The 19,732-nt window shown below is 52.9% G+C and overlaps 9 protein-coding genes and 3 non-coding genes across 12 annotated transcripts; 7 read left to right on the top strand and 5 right to left on the bottom strand.

Moving 5' to 3' along the window:
- Positions 1–4: 4 nt before the first annotated feature.
- Positions 5–96, bottom strand: BP01DRAFT_t294. Its single transcript has one exon. It is a non-coding gene; the product is annotated as a tRNA-Arg (tRNA).
- Positions 97–392: 296 nt separating this feature from the next.
- On the top strand, positions 393–465 carry BP01DRAFT_t292. Its single transcript has one exon. It is a non-coding gene; the product is annotated as a tRNA-Thr (tRNA).
- A 1,186-nt stretch (positions 466–1,651) lies between these two features.
- On the bottom strand, positions 1,652–3,277 carry BP01DRAFT_369187 (uncharacterized protein; the record flags this gene model as incomplete). Its single annotated transcript, XM_025576542.1, has 3 exons — positions 1,652–1,720; positions 1,964–2,878; positions 3,047–3,277. 3 exons carry the CDS (start codon positions 3,275–3,277, stop codon positions 1,652–1,654), a joined length of 1,215 nt encoding a protein of 404 aa, XP_025427274.1.
- A 567-nt stretch (positions 3,278–3,844) lies between these two features.
- On the bottom strand, positions 3,845–3,925 carry BP01DRAFT_t293. Its single transcript has one exon. It is a non-coding gene; the product is annotated as a tRNA-Arg (tRNA).
- Positions 3,926–4,672: 747 nt separating this feature from the next.
- On the top strand, positions 4,673–6,098 carry BP01DRAFT_328067 (SGNH/GDSL hydrolase family protein). The gene is made up of 4 exons (XM_025572930.1): positions 4,673–4,744; positions 4,800–5,239; positions 5,291–5,401; positions 5,462–6,098. The coding sequence occupies exons 1-4, from the start codon at positions 4,700–4,702 to the stop codon at positions 6,057–6,059; spliced, it is 1,194 nt and encodes a 397-aa protein (XP_025427275.1). The 5' UTR covers positions 4,673–4,699; the 3' UTR covers positions 6,060–6,098.
- A 614-nt stretch (positions 6,099–6,712) lies between these two features.
- BP01DRAFT_369189 (uncharacterized protein) lies at positions 6,713–7,357 on the top strand (the record flags this gene model as incomplete). Its single annotated transcript, XM_025576543.1, has 1 exon — positions 6,713–7,357. The coding sequence occupies one exon, from the start codon at positions 6,713–6,715 to the stop codon at positions 7,355–7,357; it is 645 nt and encodes a 214-aa protein (XP_025427276.1).
- A 755-nt stretch (positions 7,358–8,112) lies between these two features.
- Positions 8,113–8,439, top strand: BP01DRAFT_386569 (uncharacterized protein; the record flags this gene model as incomplete). The annotated part of the gene is made up of 2 exons (XM_025577680.1): positions 8,113–8,161; positions 8,222–8,439. 2 exons carry the CDS (start codon positions 8,113–8,115, stop codon positions 8,437–8,439), a joined length of 267 nt encoding a protein of 88 aa, XP_025427277.1.
- A 359-nt stretch (positions 8,440–8,798) lies between these two features.
- Positions 8,799–10,394, top strand: BP01DRAFT_418836 (putative monooxygenase; the record flags this gene model as incomplete). Its single annotated transcript, XM_025579360.1, has 6 exons — positions 8,799–9,034; positions 9,096–9,357; positions 9,413–9,458; positions 9,524–9,765; positions 9,832–10,124; positions 10,190–10,394. 6 exons carry the CDS (start codon positions 8,799–8,801, stop codon positions 10,392–10,394), a joined length of 1,284 nt encoding a protein of 427 aa, XP_025427278.1.
- A 621-nt stretch (positions 10,395–11,015) lies between these two features.
- Positions 11,016–12,152, bottom strand: BP01DRAFT_306173 (alkene reductase; the record flags this gene model as incomplete). Its single annotated transcript, XM_025572223.1, has 1 exon — positions 11,016–12,152. The coding sequence occupies one exon, from the start codon at positions 12,150–12,152 to the stop codon at positions 11,016–11,018; it is 1,137 nt and encodes a 378-aa protein (XP_025427279.1).
- A 428-nt stretch (positions 12,153–12,580) lies between these two features.
- BP01DRAFT_349483 (uncharacterized protein) lies at positions 12,581–14,272 on the top strand (the record flags this gene model as incomplete). The annotated part of the gene is made up of 5 exons (XM_025573753.1): positions 12,581–12,911; positions 12,982–13,259; positions 13,325–13,443; positions 13,528–13,912; positions 13,979–14,272. 5 exons carry the CDS (start codon positions 12,581–12,583, stop codon positions 14,270–14,272), a joined length of 1,407 nt encoding a protein of 468 aa, XP_025427280.1.
- Positions 14,273–14,480: 208 nt separating this feature from the next.
- Positions 14,481–16,058, bottom strand: BP01DRAFT_407318 (uncharacterized protein; the record flags this gene model as incomplete). The annotated part of the gene is made up of 1 exon (XM_025578794.1): positions 14,481–16,058. One exon carries the CDS (start codon positions 16,056–16,058, stop codon positions 14,481–14,483), a length of 1,578 nt encoding a protein of 525 aa, XP_025427281.1.
- Positions 16,059–17,903: 1,845 nt separating this feature from the next.
- BP01DRAFT_328076 (NAD(P)-dependent alcohol dehydrogenase) lies at positions 17,904–19,575 on the top strand. Its single transcript, XM_025572931.1, has 3 exons — positions 17,904–18,596; positions 18,655–19,087; positions 19,172–19,575. Exons 1-3 carry the CDS (start codon positions 18,311–18,313, stop codon positions 19,452–19,454), a joined length of 1,002 nt encoding a protein of 333 aa, XP_025427282.1. The 5' UTR covers positions 17,904–18,310; the 3' UTR covers positions 19,455–19,575.
- The last annotated feature ends 157 nt before the right edge of the window (positions 19,576–19,732 follow it).

Here is a 19,732-nt window from a genome sequence, read left to right on the forward strand (position 1 = left end):
GAAACGCCGCGACTGGGACTCGAACCCAGAATCTGCACTCCACCCGCTCTCGAAGTCGGGGGCTCTGCAATGTTAATACCACTACACCACCGCGGCTGTTGTTAACAGTGTCTCGCTATAACTTGATGTTGACCAAGCGTTGGTAAGGGATTTAGGAGGGTTTGAGAGGGTCACTGCCGCGATAGTAGTCTTTTGATTAGCTTGTATGATGCGCAAGAGTAAGCAGTATGTTTGGTATGATTTTGAGAGGACCTGAAATTAGAGGACTTGAGTTATTTGCTTTTGAGTAGGATGGATGAGGGGATGGCTGTGGAGTTGTATAGCAGGTAAGTTGCGGAGTATGCGGTGTTTATGGCATATAGCTTACAGTTTTGTAAATGACGTCAACAATAGCTCGCATGGCTTAGATGGTAAAGCGCAGCACTAGTAATGCTGAGATCCTCGGTTCGAGTCCGAGTGTGAGCATCTCTTCTTTTTATGTTTTTTTTTTTTTTCTTTCTGCTTGCTAGATCTACTCTCTTTGCCTCCAATTAGAGCTTCGGTACTACATTTACTTGGACTCATTAAACCAAGAGCAATATACATGCTGTGGGATGTAAGTACGGTAATCTACACTACAACAGCTATGTCCACAGCCTTCCAAAGACCCCTACAACCATATTCACACTCAACTTATTTACATCTTTCTCCTCTCCATTCTCATAATCTTCAACACCACCAGACATTTTATTCCATGCCCCACCATCGCAACCTCAGCAAAATCTCCACCTCCATCGCGCCCCCACCTCCACCCCAAAACCCCGCCCTCTGCCACCGATTGCACGGCTCCGTGGTTGCATACAAGACCGTGTTTGGGGGCAACACCTCCCCGATTCTCTCTTCTGGAGATTGTGCAGCTCGACAATCTTGATGAAGCAGCAGTGCTCAGCGTACGTATTGCCGGGTCCCCCGGGCAGTTCCCCGGGAAGTTCCACGCTGTAGCCGGTTGAGAGGACGGTGACGGAGGTCCTGAAGCCTCGCCCAGGCTACCGCTCACCATCTTCCAGCTCTCTCGCAGGTGTCATCAGACGGTGTTATTGTCTGCGTCGACGACGGCGCCGACGCAGAATTTTTGAGGGAGAGGGCGGGGAGAGGCGCGCCTGAGCGAGGGCGGATTACATGTGGGTTTTGTGGATGGGATGTGGTGGTGGGGACATCATACTTATTGTATTTAGGGTTGAGTTTGAGGGAAGAGGTTTCACAATTGTGGCTGATTTGTTGGATCAATTTTGATGAGATATCTGGATGTAGTGAGAGTTGGGAGTTCTGAGGTGAGGTGTGGACTACTTATGAGTTACTATGATGAAAGTCCCTGGCTTGTGTTCTTTGGGAGGATGTACCTACAGTATTTGAGGACCACACGGGCGGAGGAAGCATGACAGGCGGGTGCCGGTTCGGCCCGCCGCTTGGGCCAGTCAGTACCAGTCATTTTATTTTACCCCTATGCAACTAAGTTGTCTATGAGTGCATCTCATCCTGGCGAGGCGCAAAGTCTTCGAATGGCTCTCAAGTGCAGGGAATTGCAAAGTCTGTCTCCTTTGTTCCACGATGTTTGAGGAAATCTGGAGATAAGTCAGGATGATGAGTTCATCCTTTGCCTCTCGGAACTGGCTCAGTCACTGCTACCGTTAAGGATCATTGGAATCAGGTAAATTAGATTCGTGTAGCTGCCATCAGGGAGCTATCAAGATGACGCAGTACATTCTCTATATGAGATGCATTGGATGTGTATGAAGCAAGAGATTTTCTAAATTATTTTATCTAGTATATGCTTGCGTGATCGTCTCTCTTTTTCAAACTTTTATAGTTTGTGTGAATTGAAGGATAATGAACTGAGATGTCAAAGTGGAAGACTAGTACCTCGAAAGTAGCTGTGATAGTTTTTGTAGTGAGGGGTCTAGCAAGGCGAACAGCGATCACTCACAAGCTTTTTCTGCTGCTGCTGCTGTTGCTTCTGCTGTCGCCTCCGCCGTCGCCGCCACTCCTGCGGCTGTGGCTGCTCCTCCTCTTGTTTCTGCTCTTTCTGCTCCTTCTCCCCCTCCTCTTCCTTTTCCTCTTCCTTTTCCTCTTCCTTTTCCTCTTCCTTCCCCTCTTCCTTTCCCTCTTCCTTCCCCTCTTCCTTCCCCTCTTCCTTTTCCTCTTCCTTTTCCTCTTCCTTTCCCTCTTCTCTCTCCTCTTCTTTCTCCTCGTTTCCCTGCTCCTGCTGCTGATATGGCGGCAGCTCCTCCAAATGAACCATCGAAACCGACTCCCACCACCGAGAAAAGATTGCCATATCCCGGCGCACCGGTAGATTCAACGTCAGACTTGCCGGCACAACCGTCGTATCGCGAATCGGAACATCCGCGCCCACCGCCCACGGCATCATCTCGCGATAAAGGCGAACTTTGTTCCTGCAGCGGACGAAACCATAAAGAGGCACAACACGTGGCTGCTCGCGCCGCTGCCGTCGAAACTCAGCGTCCAGCGCGTCCACAGGCTCGCCGTCCCAGTCAATCAGCTCTGGGTCTCGCCAGCGGATCATCGTAATACGCGTGCTCGAGTCGAAAATGTACCAGTGGATGGTGTAGTGGGGGTGGCCGTATTGGATTTCATGCCTGGGGCTGTGGTTGGGTTCGTGGACTGGGGGGTGGTTTGGGGGAGGATGATGGATTGAAAGACTTTGTCTGGTCGGTGCACGCGGCCTGGTGGCATTTGCCATGTTCTCCTTGCTATGAACGATCGGCGCGGCAAATGGTACCAGCTGCCCGCTCGATGCACGTCGTCTATTATTGCTGGTCTCGGGACCATCGAGCATACTCTGAGACGTGCTAGGTGCACGCTGCCCAATGAATGGACTCTGTCCGGTGAGTACAAGTAAGCTCTGCCCAGCATGTATATGCTGGTCGCAGAATCTTCGCTGCCCAGACTGTGAATCTTGCCTTGGGGCGTTTGATGCACACTCCCCAGTCATTGAATCAGGCTCGGTCTGCCTGGATTGCGCAGCAACAGAACCTTGAGGCTTTACACCTTGCTGTGCACCCTTCACACTATGCGCTTTACGCTCAGCCTTCTCAATCACTCCAAGCTCCGCAAACACATCCCGTCCATCCTGGCCCCCAATCTCGTCCCTCTCGTTCTCCCCGGACAGTTCTGCGGCGTAATTCTGGTTAATCCACGTCAGAACACTGTGGCGACGTTCAACAGGGTCAGTATTCCGTCGGTTTAGCAGATACTGTCGCCCGTGGAGTGTGTCCATCGTTCTTTCTTCAGTCACGCTTTGCGGGGTAGGAAAACTCATAATCCTGACTGTCGACGGGCTTTGCTGGGTAACTAAGCAGTTGGCTCAGTAGAGGTGACTCTGAGTGGGGTTGCAATGTTGTTTAGTTGCAGAATTGAAATAAAGGCACCTCTGTATCAGATTTATAGATTCTTGGGGTGTGAAAGAAGGGGTCTGCTTCGAAAGCAAACGACGCCGACCGGAAAGATTGCGGGGATGTGTGCAATGCCTTTGTTATCCTTAGTAGCTTGATCTTTCGTGTGCGGTCGTTGTTTTATGAGCCTATTCTTTTCAAGTTTATGGAGTTCTCCATATGAGTTTCCTTTATTATTGCCGCTGCAGCCATTCCTGGCTTGATACTGACGTAAGGATATTGAATCTGCATTTTTGGGTACCGTAGATAACCTCCTCTTTGCGAAGCGAAATACAATTGAATGTCTGACAGACGACTCTTCTGAGTTCGAGAAGCGGAAAGGATGTTGGGGGCTGGACAAAGTACTTTGTAGACCCGCATCGTGTGTGTGAATGATGATGGGACAAAAAGAACGACCGAGACGTGACTCGAACACGCAACCACTGCCACATCCTCAACCGGAAGGCAGCGCGCTACCATTGCGCCACCCGGCCACTTCTATGTTCGTTGCTCGCTTCTTGCTGTATCTGTATCTCCTATGCAGATGACGCTCGAATGACGCATAACCTGGACATCACTGCACCATACCTTCGTGGTAGCAGCAGGAAATGTATCATTCGTGGGCTAGCTACAGACAAATTGCCTGGAGCTGCATGGAGCTGAAGTAATGCACGTGCTTCTGTTGTTGATGATGCTGCTTACCAGACACATGTCCTTGACCTGATGAAACAAGAAGGCGGTCCTCACAGTGACCTGAGCGAGCTCATATGGGCATAAGAATCCTTCATATATGAGCTTTAGCTGCGAGTGCCGGTGATGTCTCGTCAGATCTGCTCATTTCATATCATGCAAGTGGTAGGATTCTAATAAGCCGGTAGACTCCGGATTTCGAGTCATACATCATCTGATTTTACGCTGTGCTGTACTCGTGCAGGTATTTCCAAGCCCCTAAGTGCTGTACCTAAAGAATCGATTCACAAAATGCCTGAATATACCCCGCATCTTTTCCCCGCATTGTATGTTGATCTGCATACTTTTGCTGGAAGGTCAAGCTTTCTCTTCCTACTTGTTTACCCATTTAGCCGGAATGCTTGATTCTCGCTTGGCAGCATGTATAAATATATCGACAGCGCAGTTCATAATAAGATCAGACGTACAATCCGCAAGACTTTGGCACCATGCATATCTTCCACAAAACGATAGTATTTGTACTTTTCCGCGGACTCTTGGCTGTACAGCCCTCGCACTGGGTCGACATCTGGACCGCGATGCCTCAATTGACTGAGCCAGGAAATCTACCCCCAGACCCTTTTGTGAGTCTGAGGGTTCTAAGTCAAGTATTGCTCCATATGACTGACCTCTGCCAAGAATGCTAGCTCGTTCGTCTTCTTCAATACAACGCTTCGTCAGACACTTCGACTCACCCACCCTGCCTCCACGATCCGTCTTCGACTTTCCAATGCGTTTGGCCTGGATGACCTCGATGTCACCAACGTATCTCTTGCTCATCCAGTGAAGAATGAGCTTGGAGCCAGTTCTATCACTCCAAACACAGTTCACCCCATTCTGTTTGATGGCTTTCACGGCATCATCATACCTCCAGGGAGTCTGGCTGTATCTGACCCGATTCAACTACCATCGGCCAGGCTAAACACTACTCTCACCGTCGATATCTACCTCGCAGGCGGCCAAACAGGCGGAGCCATAACCTCGCATCCGGGGAGTCGAACAACCTCGTGGATGCAGTTCGGAAACTCCATCGGAACCACCAACTTCACCGATGTATCCGTAGCCAGCGTTGAACATTGGTACTTTGACCTTGCCTCCTGCGAAAAAGCAACAGAGCTGACCACAAGCAGGTACTTTATCAGCACCGTCGAGGCATACCTGCCAAGCACAGTCAAAGCCTGCGCCATTCTAGGAGACAGTATCACCGACGGGAGGGGCAGTGACAACAATCAAAACAATCGGTACTCATTACCCTCTTCCTGTAGTCAAGCACAACATTTGACTTAACTACAACTGCACAGATGGCCCGACCTCCTCCTCAACCGGTTGCAATCCACAAACTCCACCCTTCTCTCCCAAATCCCCCTCCTCAACCAAGCCGCCGGCGGCAACCGCATCCTCCACGACAGTCTCGGTCCCTCGCTGCTCTCGCGCATCGACCGCGACGTCCTAGCCCACTCGCAAGTCCACTCCGCCATCCTCTTCGAAGGAGTCAACGACATCGGAACCGCCGACACCACACCCCTCGCCCAGACCATCACAGGGGTCCGGATGATCCGCGCCTACCGCCAGATCGTCACGCGACTACATGCCGCCGGGATCCCCGTCTTCGGGGCGACGATCACGCCGTTCGGGACCCCGGCGAACTCATCTGTGGTGCAGCCGTACTCTGATGCGGAAAGGGAGCGGACCCGACAGCGCGTGAATGCGTTTATCCGGGAAAGTGGGGTGTTTGATGCGGTGCTGGATTTTGATGCTGTGTTGCGGGATCCGGATCATCCGGAGCAGTTGAGGGGGGAGTATGACTCGGGAGATCATTTGCATCCGAATGTGGAAGGGTATGAGGCTTTGGCGGAGTCAGTGGATTTAGGGGTATTCTTGAAGGCGCACGGTCTATGATTTGATGGAGAGAATGGCTGAGTACGGTATATACTCTCGGTGGTCAGGGCTATTAGTAGGCAGGAGGGCGGATTTGCCAGTTGTCTTGCGCTGAAACCAGGAATTACTACGCTCCTTGGCCACGCAATGTACAAATCTAACGGACTGCTGAAATGTTAAGACTGGAGGTGAAGACAATCGGACCTCGATTTTGACTTTTACTATTATATCTTGGCGTAGAGAGAGACTGTATCTTATATCATATAGCTTGGGAAGTCATTGCACCTTACGGTTGCTGAAATTCGAAAGATTTTCGAGTATCATATACCGAAAGCTGTAATCTGCCTGTTCAGGAAGGGCACGCTTTGTCGCTGTCAAGCAATTCGACCGTGATGGTGAGTGACTTTTCGTGGGTGACACAGTCAAGAAGCTTTTAGGGTTTAATCCTACATGATCCCTCTCGCTCGAAATATAGCGGAGCTCTCATGTTCCCTGATTGTTAAGCTTCAGGTCACTCCCGACGGCTGCCCTAGTCATCCCGAGAACAATGAATACCCTTCTCATGGGCAAATATATAAAAAGCTACCCCCCAACAGAGCACCCACCGTATACGATGGACAGGCAACGAACAATCCACTTCGGCAACGGTCGTGGAGGAGGTAAGTTCAGCAATCATGCCCAACCCCAACCCAGTCCGTCGAGTCGCCAGCCTCATGAAAGAGACGCTGCGCACCAACGCAACTCGCTCAGCCATCTGGCTCCAGAAGAAGCGTACCGGCCAGAGCTCTTCCTCGGGGGCAACTCGACCATTCTCCTCGACCATTTCTAGTGATCAGACGAAAGGTCGTCAGCTCGGTACCACCATGGAGAATACGCCGCAGAACGAGAACAACCAGGCAAGTCAAACGGGAGAAGAACACCGACTCCCCCTCCCGCTCGTCATGCTGCTAGAGACGCTTCTATCGCGCGAGGACTTCTCCCTGGCCATGACTCTCGCGGACGAGCACGCGCCGGAAGTCGTATACATCGTGGTGGATGGACCGGAACAGCTTCCGGCAGAGCAGCAGCAGCAGCAGCAGCCTCCGCGATGGATGATTGACCGCAGCTACCGGGACAATGGCAAAGCCCTGGTTATCGACCGAGACGGATGGAGAACGCAGTGGACGAGGGGAGAGGAATTGTTTGTCCCGGAGATATACGACGGAATTGCATGGGCGGCGGAGGCGGCGATCACCAGCATCAGAGTCTGCTATCCCGAGGGCCTGCGTTGGACTGGGCTTGTTGAGATATACCCTGTGAGAATCGTGGAGTCGACTTGATGGTCTCTCTCCCTCTCGGAGTGGTGATTTCATGTCCATTGTTTAATGTTCTTTCTTTAGAAATGTTCGATTGAGATTTGACTATACCTTGCTTGTAGTTTCTTTCCGGTTGGGCCCCATCTTTGGTTACACCCATGATGCTTTGTGTAAAAAAAAAACTCTACTACTGGACTATGTATATGCTTCAGTGTTCTATAGGTAGTGGCGGGGTAGTATGACTCCTCATATACGCAATGTCCGTTGCAAACGGATGCCTCTTGAGGCAGTGGAAGCCACACCGAACCCCCTCTCTCAGCAGAGAACCCTCGATGCGCCACACACCACAAATAAGCCATGGCTACCACCCGACAACATTCAGGTCACGAGAATGGCAACTATAGTTACTCCGGGTGGCCGGGATTGTGGAGCGGACGTAACAAGGAACTCGGATCGACCTTCCCTGCCGCTCGACCATCGCTAATCCTGGAAAGAGACAGTATACAATAAATACGATGAAACGCTGCTCCGCTGCACGATCATTGTCATGGCCACTTCATCCCGTCAACAAATCGTGGCATCTTCTCCTGTCTATCAAGTCGGTGGTGGTGAGTGCTGAGGCGGAGCAGTTGCGGGTCTGGGTTCGTGGGGAGTAGGGGATAATTTTAGGAAGGTAAGGACCTTTTGCATGTAGGCAGAGGTGGTTGGATTGTTGCTGATGCAATGGGCGCGAATTTTAACTTCATGTGGATATTTAGGAGGATCAGCTTTGAGCTGGGATGCGCCCGGGAGATAGTGGCTTTGGCGAGGAGTTGGCGGAGCGGTTTGGTAGGTCCATGCAGGTCTGGCGGATGCGATGGTCTATGCTAATCTATCCCCGGGCTCTAGGGACACTCACCACTGTCAATGACGGACAGGTCAACAAGAAAAGGACGTATCCTACAGATCAACCGCCAATGTATGCGGCCTTTGATCAGACACTGGCGAATGCAATCGCTGGTCAGGGACAGCCGGCTGCTTCCGGGGAGGAGGCTCGTAACACAATTCGAATTATTGAGTTAGCCCGCGAAAGCTCTGCACTAGGAAGGACTTTGGCCTTCAATTAGAGAGGGTAGAAAGGAGCTGTGACTTGTGAGAGTCGATCTTGGGGATATCAAGGTGGGAAAGGCTTCGGGAAGTTTTGGCTGAGCTAGCCTGTAAGCAATATGATTATGAATTATAAGCTCATCGAAACAATTTGCTATACCTTATGGCATGTCCCATGACGTGATGGGCGATTGAGTGGTGGAGGGTGTTGATAAGCCATTCCTCATCCACGGGGCTGATGGCGAATCGTGCCCGCAGGCGGGGTTAAGTGATAAGCGCCGCCAAAAGCACGCTCTATAAATATATGCATGCTGAGAACAGTTCCACGGGCCAAGAGAACGCCACAGGCACACAGGACATTCAGCCGACGACATCTAGCATGGTTGCTCGTAAACACATCAACGTGGCTGTCGTTGGGGCCGGACCAGGAGGACTGGCCACAGCCATCGCTCTCTCGGAGTTGCCCTATGTATCTGTCAATGTCTACGAGCGAGCCCCTGAGCCTCGAGAAGTTGGGGCTGGCATCAGCATCGGCCGCAATTGCTGGAATGTGCTCGAACTGCTGGGTGCTGCCCACGGCGTGAAAGGGGCCAAGAAACAGATCCCCATGCAACGGTGCGTTCCCAAAGGCCATATCTATGTCCTTGGTGACGCAGTGGCTGAGTTGAGATCGCAGAAATGGTCGCACGGGCGAACTGATCGTCCCATACCCAACGCCTCCGCCGCTCGGCGACAAGGAGGCTCAGTATGAATCCATACGGACACGGCGAACACGTCTGCAGGCCGCACTGCTCGACCGAGTCCCGCCCGACACCATCCACTTCAGTAAAAAGCTCGTTTCTCTGACCGACCTTGGCGAGACTGGCGTTCGCTTGCAGTTCCAAGACCAAACAGAAGTGGTCGCTGATCTGGTGGTCGGCGCTGATGGGATTCGTTCGGTGAGACTGTGCGTTGCTTGCCTGGTCCTCTCGCGTTACTGACATCCCCCTGCAGGTTGTACGGGAGACCTTGTTTCCGGACCATCAACTGCAGTTCACCGGTAAGTGACCGAATCTGAGGGATATTGCTCGCGAGATCAGGTCCCAGCTCACCCAGCCCTCGCAGGAGTGACCGCATGGCGTGTCCTAATTCCGGTCTCATCCATCAGTCATATAACCGACTTCCCAACCTCCACCGGATGGTGGCACGGGTTAAACGGCTACTTCTACTTCTCCCATGTCGACGACGAGTCAGAGCGTGAACTGTGTGAGATCACTGTACGGTCGTTCGACGAGCCGGAGGTTACCGGCCGAACAGCCACCTGGGCGATTCCTTCTACCAACGAACGAGTTCGCAGTCGAACTGGGGTGCGTAGATCATTGCAGAAATCTCCCTGCCCAGAATTGACATCGCTAACCACATGATGTATGTAGGAGTACGATTCCCGGTTAAAAGCAGTCCTGGACGTGGTTCCGGAGGGAGCATGGAGGGAGTTTGCGATGGCGGCGGGACCCTGCCTCCAAGAAATTAAGGGCTGGGACAAAGTCGCTCTAATTGGAGACGCAAGCCACCCCCTGTCCGGCGCGTTTGGCTCTGGTGCGGCGTTCGCAATGGAGGATGCATGGATTCTGGCCCGTGCAATCGAGCATAGCATCACCTCAGACACCACGATCAAGGATGCACTTGAGATCTTCCAGCGCATCCGAGCGCCGTATTACCAACGGATGTACGTGGCCTACCATTTCGATATCAATGCACAGGATTGAGGGTCGCTGACAGATGTTTTGGCAGGTATGACTACCTCGATCGGAAATCGAGGGAGTCAAGGAAGGCCCAGGTCGAGCACGGTGACTTCGACAACATCGTCAAAGCCCGAGTCGCGTCGTTTGGAGGGACTGGGCCGGATTCCTTGGAGTGGATTTACAAGAATGATATTAAACAGGTGTGGGAGGAGTATGTCGCGGGCGAGGCTAGATCAAGGTCTGGGTTGATGTAGAGATGATCGACTAGTGGCGCAGGATACGGGAGAGAAACGCCATGCCCAAGTATTCTTGCTCGTATCGAGGTGGAAGAATCAGCGCCAGATATTCAGGCCAATCAGGCATTGGTTTTGGTTGTTGCATAGTCTTGAGAGACTCCCAGTGCTCGGGGTACCAGCCAGCATATTCCCAGTCGAGAATGGCCGTGACCTGGTCGCCTTCAAGGGAGGCACGCTGCCCGCTGACAGCCTTGCCATGATCCACAGCTCCAATGTAATTCCCTCCGAGACATCGGAATCGCTCGAGGTAGGAATACATATAGTGATTGAAGTATCGTTTCCATCTCGTCTGTAGACAAATCCTGGGGGAGGAGGAGTTTTGTTTGGCAGGAAGCGGGGGAAGGAGGGGCAGCCGTGCGGGTGGTGGCACGGGCGGTGGCATATTCCCTGTGCTCTATCCGTGAATGCTACAGTACTAACAAGTTACAAGTACTCCAGCTCTCGATACTATTTTGTGAGTACTTGGGCCGGTGATCATTAGCAAATCTCTCTGTTGCAGAACTCTACTTCTTGAAACTATCATAGTATCCTATTAACCTGTTCCAGACATGCTTGAATGCCAATATGTTACTGACACCACTAAGCGCTAACAGTCGCCCTATACCCCTCGCTGAAAGGATAGTCCACATAACCCATAGGCGAATTGGTCTGATAAAACGTCTCACGCTGGTACTGGGTCAAGTCAACCCCCTCCTTGAGCCTATACACCAGATCTGGGTTGGAGATGAAATGCCGGCCGAACAGAACCACGATATCCTTCTCCGGATACTGCTCCTCGACCAGCTTCCGCGCCTTTTCCAGCCCATAGCCCCCAGCCACTAGAATCGGCCCATCCCAGCGCTCAATCGCAAAGCCCAACGTCTCCTGGCTCTCATCTATCTCACTGCTCCCCTCGTAAACCCAAGCTCCGAAGACTCTTGTCTCGACAAGCGAGAGATAGGCGAGATCCAGAAGCCGGGCCCTATCGACAACATCGATAAATTGCGGCACTGGGTCGTCCATGCGCATGCCCTGAAACCGGGACCAGGGGCTCAGACGCAGGCCGACCCTGTCGGCGCCAATCGCCTCGACAACTGCCTGCATGACCTCGTGGAGGAGGCGAGACCTATTCGCCACGCTGCCCCCATACTCGTCGTCACGCTGGTTACTCGTGTCCTGCAGGAACTGATCCAGGAGGTAGCCGTTCGCGCCGTGGATCTCTACTCCGTCAAAGCCCGCCTCCCGCGCGTTTTGCGCAGCCGTTGCGAAGTCGACAATTGTCTGCTGGATTTCGGAATGGCTCATGGCTCGCGGAGTCGGTGCGTTAGGATTCTCGTCGGATGGAATCGGAATTGCGCTGGGACCCACGATTTCAATCCCCTCGCTTGCAGCCGCCGCTGGATCGGCTGAACGGCCCATCCCGAATAGCTGCACGTAGATGTAGCTCCCCTTTTCATGAACCGCATCGGTGATCTCCTTCCAGGCGGCAATCTGGTCGGCCCGCCAGATGCCGGGGGCGTTGGAGAATCCGCCGGCAGCTGCGGCTGAGATTAAAGTTCCCTCGGTGATGATGAGGGTGCCCGGCCAGGAAGCTCGCTGGGTGTAGTACTCTTTCATCAGGGAGGTGGGGATGCGGTCTGGGGTTGCACGGCGGCGGGTCAACGGTGCCATTCCGATGCGGTGCTGGACCTCGACGGTGCCAACTCTGAGGGGTCTGAAGAGACGCGTCTCTGTCATTGTGTGTAATGCTGGTGTATATCGTGGAGAAAAACGGACTGGAGGATAGGCTTCTATCTCGATTCTGCACGTCAATGAGATCAGCGAGATTGGCTTGTTTAAGTACCTTCTTTCCCGATCTCGTCATTGTGGCTGACAAGTGTACATTAACTAAATGCAGTAAAAACCTCTTTCCACTTCAGAGATGCTGATATATTGCCATCCCTCGTATCCATCCTGAGCGCAACCATCTCGATTTAGGGCAAAGAGATGGTTCCCGAAAAGGAAATGAGATATTTCTCGATTAGGCCTAGTGTGATTGCTGTCCTGCTGATTTCTAAGCATTAGACAAGATGGCCCCGAGGACTCTGTGATGTATGGTAGACACTACATACCATTGCATGCCCAGTCATTAGGTATACATGTTTCCCCTGCTCGAATAGACGAAAATGGCGGCAGACTTCCAGTTCATCGCGATCCAATCCAACGGTCATGTGAACGATAAGGCAATGCGGCGTCAAGCGCGCTCCCACGCTATCAGGAAAGCGCTGGAAAGGAGACGCAAAGAACAGCAGCGTTCCAGGACCAATTTCATCGTAACCACCTTTCAAGACCCCAGTCTTCGGTTCAAGCTAGATCAAGCGGTTGAGGCACCCAAGTCATTCACGAGAACTAGTCCCAGCCCGCCAGCCCCAACTTACTCTGCCCTCTGCGGTGCGCTCGATCCGTTCCAGACTCTTGCGGTGAACTCGGCACGGCTGCAGGCATTACTGGGTGATTGTATGTCCAAGACTTCCTTTCCTGTCTTCTGTCACTTCTTCCTTTCTCAGACACTGCCCTGTTCTCGTAGACAGAGCCAGACAGGCCCCCGAGCCGGTCTTCAGCGTGGCCGAGGAACTTGCCTTCCAGAGCTTTCGCTTGGTCTTTCGCACTGGCTTTCAGGATCCCGCTCTGATAAATTCCGTGATGCTGGCTCTCGCGTTTGCCGCCGCTGGTGGTAGTCTTGATCGTGAATGTCTGCAGTATCAAGGCCAAGCGATCACATATCTCCGTGAGCGGATGAACTCGGAGGATGAGGCCGCGTCGGAAGCGACTATTGGAGCTATATTATTGATTGCGGGTGTCGTGGTAGGTCGAGAAGAGCATGATAGCCAACAAGTCTTGGTTACTGATGCCCCATGGTTTGGAGACAGGCTCGTCTTGGACTCGCATCTCAGGTGGAGCTTCATATGGGAGCGGTGCAGCAACTGTTGCAAATATGTCACAGGAAGAACGTCCATCTCACTCCTGGCATCGAGCGAGCCGTGTTCTGGTGAGTGAGTGACTTCATCATACCGTTCACATTCTTAGCATACTTTCTTCAGCTAACCCCACCATGAAATGATCTCATGGCCAGGCAAGATCTGAACTCGTCCCTCCTCGCAGGGTCCAGACGCATCGTCAGCCATACCACCTTCTCTACTCTCCTCTGGACACGGGATGACTGCCCGCCAGGCTTCTACCGTCTCCCACCCGGATTTCAATGCCGGTCACATATGCTTGACCACGAGTTCAGCGTGGTGCTGGAAGACCTCCATGCCCTGCAGTGCATCCGGAATATCCCTCGACCGCGGCAGACCGATGCGACCCGCATGCTTCATATCAACAACCATACCGCGTCGATCCAGTCCCGACTCATGGCCTTGTCGGGGCTATCTCGGTCGCAGGAATGTTGTCGTCTCGCGGCGTGCTTATGCTCCATGACGCTGTGTTGTAAGATTTGGAGTGAACTGGTACTTCCCGTAAGTACAAATCTGTGCTGCACGTCGACCTCCCACATACAAGTCTGACTTCATTTTCGCGGATAGTCGCACATCTCATCTCTGCTCCTCTGCAAACTTCGAGAAGTGCGTGACGACGTCGATGCCACAATATGGCACGTTCCCAATTCCGATCTGCTCGTGTGGCTGCTCTACATCGGTGGTGCATTTGCTCCGAGAGGACCAATTCGATCTGGTTATGTGGAACTGTTAGTCTCTTATGCTAACGGTTCGTGGTCGGAAGTACATGACTGTATGAGACAGTTTATCTGGTCCGATGGGGCATTCCTCGTCCCGGTCAGGGCGCTGTGGCGGGAGGTCAAGCAATCTTACTTACGGTGATTTCGATCTAAATGTTTGAGAGTTGGGAGTCACTTTGGAATCTTTGCAGTCGAAATTGTTCTTTCCTTTTTAATGTGCATGTTAGTTCTTTTCTTCCTTCCTCAAGTGTCGTGATATATTCTCGAAACACTGACAGTCACATCGTAGCCGTCAGTAGCTGGCTGCCCACCTAGCTCCGAGGATCGAACCCCCCGGGCACAAACTCCCTTCATTTTATAACGACTTTCCAAGAGGTACGTAGGGTTTTGCGAGAGCAAGGCCATCCACCGATGTGGTACAGAGGCTCAGGGTACATCCAAGCACACCAGTCCTCAAAGGCCCCATCCTCCATCAGGGCTTCCGTCGCCCAGGGCAGAGCCATCAGCGCAAAGTACTGTTGCTCGATCTTGATATGCTCGAGAAGCCATCGGGGGTCACGAGGCCTAACGTCATCTGCTGGCCCCGCGCAGAACGGACAAGAACCCCCGAAACCCTCTTCGCCCAGCACCCTGCAGTCTTCTACCGTCACGCGCTGGGATGGATCCTCCACGTGGCGCATTTGCTCGTCCAGATGCTCCCGAAATTCGATCGGGTCGTAGAACCTATTTGCCCCGTGGCAGAGCGGGGTACAGTGGTTGGAATTGATTTTCGGACAGCGGTAGAACGGAATGAAGGCTTGATGGTATCTCAGCATATGTTCGACTGGGCTCTCGCTGGTGACCTTGAGGCAGTCGGGGTTCGTGCGTTCGGGAATCAAGCAAGTGTACGGACAGAGGTCTTGTTCAACGTGGTCCGTCCATCCGCCGTTGAGCGTCGATAACTCGGTGGTATCGTCCAGACACACGGGGCAGGAGAAGACCTTTGTGGTTGGATCCATAATGTCATCGCAAGGGGAGGTGGTGGCGGTGGTGGTGGTGGTTCTTCTGGGGGAGGGGAAGCAGTACGCATGATGTGCGCCAGGGGGCGGTGGCAGATCGCGCCCCATGCGGAAAGCCATCAGTTGCTCCTGCTTGTAGACTCCGTATTCGGCCTTTTCCTGCCTCTGGATATACAAGATCCGATTCCGGCGCTTCAGGTTATCGCGCACCAAGCGCTGCTGGAGCTCATTCAGCCCATGTAGCGGCGGCGGAGACCAGTACATCTGACGCCCCTGGATCCAGGTCGTGCACTGAGCGGCAAAACGCTCGTGGTCCTCCGGATTGAACTGCCTGTCCGCCTCCTCGAACCACGCCTGGCGTGTCCGATCCACAATCTGTTGGAACTGGCCGCTCGCAACCCGCGCTTGCGATAGCATCCCACAGAACTGCTCATGCAGCCAGTCAAACCCTGCTTCAAATGTCGGCATAGGGGCCGGGATAGAGACGCGATACGGACGCGTGGCCGCCAACAACGCCGGATAGTTTAAGTTCTGCACGGCGTGCTGACAGCGGTGCCACGAATAGCGAGCTCCCAGTGCGTGCATGGAAGCGGCCGCAGGGCTCGTCCATCCATAAAGCGGTCTTACCTGTCGCAGGAGCAGCACGCAATTGTAAATCGCCGCGCCCAGACGACGGAGGTTCGCGAGGAGCTGTAGAGGCAGGATTTGGCCGACCAGGCGGCGTGCGGCGGGCTGCGTGGCCAGCCGGAAATCTGCATGCCAGCCCTCCACGGCGACCTCTTCGATGCGGCGGACGATCTCCTCCATGTCGGCGTGCGGACGCCAGGGGCTTTCCCCGCAGAAGTCGTGCAGGACAACGAGGATGAACGCTGCTGCATCGTGGATTGGCTTGGGGGGCTCGTCAGAGGTTTCGTTAGGGTTTGTTGCCATGGTGAACGGATAGATTGCTGAGAGCGTACCTGGTTAAAGTGAATAGACTCAGAAGTATGCTTTGTCAATATAGATGGTATGTACTTGTAGACGATTCTAGGTGTGCCAACCTGAGATGAGACACCATCCCGCGCTCGCAGTGGGACCTTTATACATCATCATCTCAGACGAGGCTCTGCGTGTTCATGTTCGACAATGAAGAATGCCCAGGGGAATATCTGTCCATGGCACCGGAACATGCCGCGAGTTGCTCCAGTCTCTCTGTGCATAATCTGTGCTTGAGTCATCCAGGATCATGGAGTTTGCGGAGGTTCTCTCGTAACGGGGCATTACCAGCGACACATCTCAGGTTGTTCATCGTATTTTCATTTCTTTTCACTTGGGAGGTTGTGGCAACCGGCACTTGTCTCTTCTTGGGACTTGTATTCACATTCTATCTGACGTGTGTGTCACTCACAGCCAGTCATTCACCTCCTATACTACAAGAAGTTTGATATGCTTTAGCTTCTACCTTCATGAGAAGCTTATGAGCTTCTATGACCCTAACCCTAATCCTGTTATACACCTTCCTGCGTGTGCGTACTAGGCAGGCGTAAGATGATAAGTAGGCTAAGAGGCGACTGTGTGATAAATAGCCTCGAAGGGAGCTACCCTCATGAGGGGGGAGAGTTGCATGGTGAAGCGTCGTGGTAGATACTCCCAGAAGTATGGTGGTCATTGCGACCTGTCACGATTTGCCCGTTGGACTCGAATCTGACAGTTGAAGAAGCATCATTATGAACGATGAACTGAAACAGGTATAGCAAGAGGATTGCACCTTTTGCGGGGTAGAGCCCCCATCCGCTGAGCGTCATAGCCGAATACGCCCTTATACATGGATTCTAATGGGCCAAACAGGTCACTCTCGCTTTCCTCCTCGCATTCAATAAACCTCTTTGTCTGTCATTGCCAAGCGACACAATGTGCAGATGTCCGAAGCAACAAAAGAATCTAGACAAGCGCTTTGTTTGCTGAAAGCTGGTGGGGGAAATAGGAGATTGGAACAAAGATCGGGCTGCCCAGAATTAGCCTAGTGGGCCTGATCTTTTGTGCTGAATGATCGCAGTGACGAGTTTTCTTAGATTTGTAGGAGTGGAGGGGGTACTAACTCGTAGTTAGTATCAATAGTTAAACTCTTTCCGCATTCAATTTGGACGTGATACATTACTACTAGTAGTAGGAGTATACTTCATATATATATTGCACAAGTAGACTAGATTTTCACTACATCACACACTTGTGCCTTCCCCACAATAGTTTAAGTTTTTATAAAACACACCCACAAAGCTCCAGACTCCTAGGAGTCTTATTGTGAAGCAAATCCAGGATCATCGCTCAGCTTCTGCGCCCCGTGGGATAACTACTGGTATAGTAGCTTCGCGGCTGGAAGCAAGCTTAGGTTCTGGAAGACTCGAAGGAAAGAGTCAGAGACTAGCGGAAGGGATCCACCGTCTTCCACGCTAGTCCTGGACCCATCGCGCGGAATGATGCAGTCATACGATGAGCCGTTGTTCCAGCGCATAAGTTGAAACGGGGAAGGCGCCCGGGGCCAGAGCGCAAAGTTTCTGATGGAGCCCCGCCGGGTTTTACTCGGCATGGCGAACTCGACGGAAGACTCGGTACATACCTTGTGGTTGTGGCTGATTTTTGTTGCTGATATGTTGGTGACTAGTGTGATTTAAGTTCCTGTCCTTGTAACCTTCGTGAAAGATAAGCTTTAGTCAATCCTAATTCTGGAGTGTCTTCTCTTGCAGTGCCGTACAAGTACGGGTAGCGCAATCCAAACCTGCCCCCCCCCCCTCCCCACGACGTACAGAGCCCAAACCTAAACCTATCCCACTTATCTTTCACATACTCATCTACCGCGGAGACATGACCGAAGTGTCGCCCCGACGGGCACTTTCTCGGAGACATTCTCCCTCCTGGTGGCTCCGCCGAGGACGGACAGACAGATTTTTCTCGGGGCTGGCAGGGGTTGATTTTTAACTGGAAACCGTTGGTTTATGCTGCTCCATCAGGGCTTCCGATTGGCTTCGGGGTTGCCCTGTGGGATCCACTCACTCTTCCCCGATACCTGCGGTTGCCAATGCACTTTTATATAAAATCCGCAAGGCCCTTAGTTACTTAACACTGAGATATTGATATCACACTGTACTACTAGTAGGGTACTTGTTCTTTCTCCCGCTAACTCCTCTCTCCTGGCTGCAAACACGATGTCCTCCTTCACCTACGACGTCTTCCGCGGCTCTGCCGAGGGCAAGATCGTGCCCGCCCAGACCACCAGCGAGCTGGGCCACGGCGAAGTTTTCATTGAGACCACCCACTCCGGTCTCTGCGGAACCGACGAGCACTACCTCAAGGCCGACCAGGTGCTGGGTCACGAGGGTGTGGGGATCGTCAAGGCTGTTGGGCCTGGTGTCACCGACGTCAAGGTTGGCATGCGCGTGGGTTTCGGATACACCCACAGCGTCTGCGCCAACTGCGACAACTGCGTGACCGGTAGGGCTACCCCCAAACATCACCTTAGTTCGTCTGACATGCTAATCCGTGACACTAGGATGGGACCAATACTGCCGCAACCAGAAGCAATACGGCTTCCACGACCTCCACAACGGCACCTTCAGCTACGGCGCCATCTGGGACAGCAAGTGCGTCTACCCGATCCCTGACGGCTACGACTCGATCCACGCCGCCCCGCTGATGTGTGCCGGCGCTACTGTCTGGACGGTGCTGTCCGAGTACGGCATCAAGGCCACCGACCGTGTCGCCGTCATGGGTGTTGGGGGGTTGGGCCACATCGCCATCAAGCTGGCCGCCGCCATGGGCTGCCACGTGGTGGTGCTGTCCAGCTCCGAGGGCAAGCGCCAGGAGGCGATGGAGTTCGGCGCCGCCGAGTATCACGTCTTCAAGTCCGGGGGCCCTGTCCCGGAGGGCTTCAAGCCCGTCAACCACCTGCTGCTGTGCGGTAGTGGTTCCGTTGACTATCCTTCGTAAGCATTTCCCCAGAAAAAAAAAAAAGAAGAAGAAGAAAAGGAAACCGAAAGGAAAATCCCCGCTAACGATATTTTTCACAGCCTCATCCCGCTCATGGCCACCCACGGCAGCATCTACCCGCTCACCGTCGCCTTTGAGCCCGCCCGCATCCCCATGCTGGACCTCGTCTGGCGCGGTGTCCGCATCCAGGGCTCCCTCGTCGCCTCGCGCAACAGCATCCGGACCTTGCTCGAATTCGCTGCCCGCAAGAATCTTGTCCCCACTGTCATGACCTTCCCGTTGACTAAGGAGGGTATTGAGGAGGCTATGGAGACGCTCCGCCAGGGCAAGATGCGCTACCGCGGTGTCCTGGTCAAGCCTTGAGGGGGGGATGTCTGCATGATGATGAATGCTTTGCTGTTTAGATGATGATCGCATGTTGTTGGCGTTGAGGGACAGGCTTGTTTCGAGATAGACTTGCATTATTAGAGCTCCTGGTTCTGGGATAGAAATGGTTTTGACTAGTATAATGGCATTGTGATGACTCTGTAATTGAGATGTTGCGGAGGCTGGTATTTGAGGGTTAGCTGATCGATAACATGAAACAGAGCGCGGATGGGGAAAATGCTCAGAGTGGCAGAGAGAGGTTAAAAGAACCAGCG

Source organism: Aspergillus saccharolyticus, assembly GCF_003184585.1.
Source record: "Aspergillus saccharolyticus JOP 1030-1 unplaced genomic scaffold BP01scaffold_49, whole genome shotgun sequence".
Classification (NCBI taxonomy): Eukaryota; Fungi; Ascomycota; class Eurotiomycetes; order Eurotiales; family Aspergillaceae; genus Aspergillus; species Aspergillus saccharolyticus.